This window comes from Amaranthus tricolor, chromosome 3, assembly GCF_026212465.1.
Source record: "Amaranthus tricolor cultivar Red isolate AtriRed21 chromosome 3, ASM2621246v1, whole genome shotgun sequence".
In the NCBI taxonomy this organism is placed as follows: domain Eukaryota; kingdom Viridiplantae; phylum Streptophyta; class Magnoliopsida; order Caryophyllales; family Amaranthaceae; genus Amaranthus; species Amaranthus tricolor.
In genome coordinates, this window is record NC_080049.1 from 21762122 (window position 1) to 21767150 (window position 5029).

Sequence of the window (5029 nt, forward strand, 5' to 3'; positions counted from 1 at the left end):
AAAGATAATCGATGTGCATCATCTTTGGGACCTACACCAACATTAAAATGGAGACCGACATATCTTGTACTCTTTTTCCTTCATCTAAGCTTTTATCCGAATGGGTATTCTTTAACAAGGTTTTAATTAGGAAAAATTAGTATGTTCAATGATATCCAAATTGTTTTCTCTCTAGCATATGCGAATAATACTTTTGCTATAAACACTCCTGAATGAATAAAAAGATAATCGATCAATCTCAAATCTAATCAATATTATGTTCATTGCTATCTATTATAACAACCTATTTTTGCTATAAATTTTCAAATGAATTATGAGCTAATTTTAGATCAAAAACCATGAATGAAACTTAATACTCTCTTTCTTTTTATTTGTCCACTTAAAACTTTTCAACTTTAAACGAGAGAAATTTAAATGATTTTTGAGGTATATATTGAAGATAAAACATATTTATATAGAATATTCTTAAATTCTAGCTGATACAAAGTTTTTTAATATATAATTTTTACAATTTTTTATAATACGTGTTTAAAGATATTAAGGATCAAAGTATGAAAGAAAAGTGGACCAAAAATCGAAATGGAAGGAGTAAAAAACATTGAGGGTTGCTCCATAGAAGGCAACAAGAGTACAAGACACATAACGTTGGATGATTTACACAGCACTTAAAACATGTATGTGATCAGCAACCCTGGTGGTTTTCAAAAACATAGAAAACAAGCTTAACACTACAAGCACAAGGATGATTCAGAACCAACAAGGCAACCAAGGGCAGCATAATACTATTGGATGAATACTACAGCACTTAAACATGTATCAAAAATTAGAAGCAAAATTTTAGATATCGGTAGCAAACTCCAAAAAACAAATGTACTTTCGACAACATTGATATCATAGAATCTCTGCAAAGAATTGCTCGCACAATTGACATGTTCTGCAAAGTAAGGGAGAAGCAGCACAAAACTGACTGCTATAACACTAATAACTTAAGCCTTAACACGACCGTAATACTTCTCTTTCTCTGATGTTGTCTGGAAGCGCCCGTGACCAAATTTGGAGGATGTGTCGATAAACTTGATCTTAATCTCTTCAAGGGCAAGGCGGGATGTCTGTTTAAGAAGAGATTGCCTCAAGGTAACCACTCTCTTTTTCGGGCCAACACAGCAACCCTTGATCATTATGAAATCGTCCTTCACCACACCGTAATGAGGAAAGCCACCAATTGGGGTGATATCCTTTTCAGTTCTGGTTCATTAAAATTCAGTAACAATTTAGGATCATGATGAAATCGCCCTTCACCACAAAAGAAAAAATGAAAGCAAAACTGTAGCTAACCAACTTTACTAACCTGTCAAACTCGGTCATTGCAGAGTGAGACTCCTGACCAGCTTTACCGAGCTTGTAGATCTTTTTGTTCATCTCGGTACGGTGATGGTAACCGTTTTGTCCGGCCCTAGCAACAGTGTATGAAACTCTAGCAGGATGCCAAGCACCAATACACGCAACCTTACGTAAACCCCTGTGAGTTTTACGGGGAAGACGGGTTACACCCCAACGAGTTACAACACCTTCGTAACCCTTACCCTTGGTAACACCAATTATGTCAATCATTTCATCCTTTTGAAAGACAGCATCGATGGGAATTTGCTTCTCAAAGAAGCCATAAGCATAGTCGACTTTTTGCGCTATAGTACCACCGTTCACCTGGATTTCCATCAGGTGAGCTTTCTTTTGCTTCAGACCCTTCATTTTCCTAATCTGAAATTTAAAAATGAGAAAATTAGCATAATGCACACACATAATTTCCACTAACTACACAGTTGACGAGTTATCTCGCATCTATAAATCAACTCAACAGGCACAGACAAACAAGGTCAAACAATAAGTTGTACAATGCAATCATCATTATCAACCAATATCCCATCTGTAAACAGGGTCCAGGGTTTGGGTGAAAGAAGGTGACAGACAATTCATAACCCTACTCCCTTCAAAGAGAGGACTCATACAATGCAATGGACATCAAAATAGTAACCAGTAGTCAGCCATAACTACTAAAGAATACTTTACCTGGTTGTGGGCCAAAACTCTGATAACTGTTGCATACTTCTTCAGTTTCTCGAGCTGAGCCTGAATGTCTTTCTTTCCCTCTTCACTCTCATACTTTTTGGAGTACTTGGTGAAAGCCTTCTTCTTGGATTTGCACCAGTTTTTGTAGAACCTCCTCCTGAGTTCTTCACTCAAATGCTGGGCCCAAACAGTGTTCAATGAACGAAGACCACGAGGAGTCTTGATGTATCCGACAACACCGACAACTACCATGGGAGGGGTCTCAATGATTGTTACAGCCTCACAAGTCTCCTTCTTGTGAAGTTCTACATTAAAGATCAACACAAAAATTTAATGAGCTAAAAATCAAAATACACGACCAAATCAAGTAGTTCGTTCAAAAGCACTGAATATGTTAACAAAACATCAGAGTATGCACGTACTTGACCCTGGCTTCTCGACTTCTCTAACAATGTGGGTCATTCCAGCTTTGTTACCCAAGAAAGCAGTAAGATGGGGTGGCTTGCTTGGATCATCCTTGGGGAAAGCCTTCACTGCATTATACAAGTAAAAATGTACACCACAAAATAAGCTCTATGGAATCACAACACAACAAACAAAATTGATGAAAATACTCAAGTGCATAAGGACCAAAGAAAAAACATAGCAGAAATATAGCTAGATATAGTCAAAAAAAATCACTAATACATCCAGTGAAACAACGTATGCACATAAATGACACACAACAATAAACATCATCAAAAAACTATGCTAAACTAAAATAACTTCCAGCAATTGATTTCCAATTTGTGATTCCAAAAAAAGCATTGCAGTTTACATCCTTAAGAGTGATAATTATACAATAATCTTGAACCTTAAGTGAAATATTTTCATAAAACTATGCTAATCTAACATTCTAGGATGCATCTGACCTTAAGAAGACAACAAAAGAACAGTCCATTAAGCTCTAACCTAATCCAAACGATCATTATATACATTTTAGAAGACCTCTAACCTAAAACATACAATCAAAAAAAAGTCTATTAAGCTCTAACCTAATTCAAACAATCATAATATATAATTTAGAAGACCTCTAATCTCAAACAAACAATCAAAATACAGTCTATTAAGCTCTAACCTAATTCAAACGATCACAATATACATTTTAGAAGACCTCTAACCTCAAACAAACAATCAAAAAACAGTCTATTAAGCTCTAACCTAATTCAAACAATCAAAATATACAATCTAAGACTCCTCTAACCTCACCAAAAAATCAAAAAACAGTCTATTAAGCTCTAACCTAATTCAAACAATCAAAATATACAATCTAGGACTCCTCTAACCTCACCAAAAAATCAAAGAGCAGTCTGTTAAGCTCTAACCTAATTCAAACAATCATAATATACATTCTAAGAGTCCTCTAACCTCGATAAAAAAAAATCATAAGAACAGTTTATAAAGCTCTACCCTAATCCAGAAAATCAAACCACATAACCAAAGTAGTTGAATGATCTTAACCTTTTCCGCGGTGGCGAGAGGCTCTCTTCCTTGGAAGAAACCCAAGGGAACCGTGCCTAGGGTGCTCAAACTTCCTGTGTGACATCCTCCAATCTTACCTACAAATCCAATAAACACCGAAATCCAATAACATTAACACAACTTGATTAACACATAAATGGGTATTATTCAAAATAACTATTCACCAATCTAACGAGGTAATCTTCAACAGATCAATCAAGTTTGTAAGTGGAGATGAGATATGAAGAATAACAAAAAAAACCCAATACATAAAATTGTTCAACAAGTGAAAGAATCAAAATTTTAGATTAAACCTAATAACAACAGACTTTTCTACAACCCATATATTTGTTTCGGTAAATGGCAGAAGTATATCCTAATTTGCATAAATCTACCTACCCAGAAAAGTTTTTGATAAAATTTAAAGAACCGAATAACGATTTCAGAATTAAACACCGTATAAATTCTTAAACGATTAAAATGAAGACAAAATGACTCGAAAAATTTAACCTTTTGACAAGGTCAAATAGAAAAAATAAAGCAGAATAAATCATACAATTCAAAATGGAAATGGGTTACGCAGATTCGGGGAGAAAAATGAAGAATCGAGAGAATAGATAACCTGATTGAGAGAGCGATTGGCCGACTGCTTAAAATGATAGTGGTAAAACCCTAAGTGAGTGTGGTATATTGTATTTATATATCGCCTCCAATCTAGGGTTCTTAACTTGAGTTGAAGGTTGAGAAATGAGAATTGGGCTTGAGACTACGGCTTTACACAAGAATCGGTTCGGGTTTTATCATTCGGATCAAGTCATTTTGCTAGTAATATGGGTCGGGTCCTCTATTAAAATGAGCATAAATTCTTGTGAGAGATGGTCACTTTGAAATACCATCTCTAATTGGATCAGCCCATTATATATTTTTTAAAATGTTATAAATAGGCATTAAGAATAATGTAAGTAAACATTTAAGAAATTAAAAGTAGACAATAAGAATACGATAAGTAAGCATTAAATATAATGTAGATATACATTAAAAATATGGTAAGTAGACATTATTCTTTAATAGACTGAGCTTTAAAAACATCTCTCAAAAAAACGGTTTCTCAATAAACTACTTGTAAAGTGAGAGTAGAGAAATGAGTTTTGTCTTATCTTGTCAGCCCCCTCTATCAACTTATTCTTAAAAAAAATATCAAGCAACTGTTATATGAGATTTATAACGAGATAGATTCAAAGTGCCCCTTTTTAAATAAAATTTATTGTAAATTTATGATATAACATTTTACTAATTTTCTTATAATAATAACTTTTTATCTATAATCTATAAAGACTACTAATGAAGAAACGAGACTGACACATGTCAGAATCTCATTCAATATTTTCCCGCTCAATTATGTTGACGTAGCAGCTTATTATTTACTGAAAATCATTGCCTAAAATACTAGAATTTATTTAAG

The 5029-nt window shown here is 34.1% G+C and overlaps 1 protein-coding gene across 2 annotated transcripts; it reads right to left on the minus strand.

Moving 5' to 3' along the window:
* Positions 1–743: 743 nt before the first annotated feature.
* LOC130809301 (60S ribosomal protein L3) lies at positions 744–4321 on the minus strand. 2 transcript variants are annotated; one of them, XM_057675017.1, is made up of 6 exons: positions 4190–4321; positions 3568–3665; positions 2490–2600; positions 2068–2372; positions 1349–1758; positions 744–1245 (listed from the first exon to the last, which is right to left on the minus strand). In XM_057675017.1, the coding sequence occupies exons 2-6, from the start codon at positions 3650–3652 to the stop codon at positions 987–989; spliced, it is 1170 nt and encodes a 389-aa protein (XP_057531000.1). In that variant the 5' UTR covers positions 3653–3665; positions 4190–4321; the 3' UTR covers positions 744–986. The 2 variants fall into 2 exon arrangements, with proteins under 2 accessions (XP_057531000.1, XP_057531001.1); XM_057675018.1 differs by lacking the exon at positions 4190–4321 and adding an exon at positions 4124–4145.
* Positions 4322–5029: the final 708 nt, after the last annotated feature.

What these genes read in the sequence shown, in the direction of transcription:
- LOC130809301 (XM_057675017.1), bottom strand. Translation starts at nt 3,652, where the DNA reads ATGTCACACAGGAAGTTTGAGCACCCTAGGCACGGTTCCCTTGGGTTT. An exon ending in GAGTTTTGGCCCACAACCAG is followed by an intron (nt 1,759 to 2,067) that starts GTAAAGTATTCT and finishes TTTAAATTTCAG; the next exon opens with ATTAGGAAAATGAAGGGTCT. An exon ending in GCAATGACCGAGTTTGACAG is followed by an intron (nt 1,246 to 1,348) that starts GTTAGTAAAGTT and finishes TTAATGAACCAG; the next exon opens with AACTGAAAAGGATATCACCC.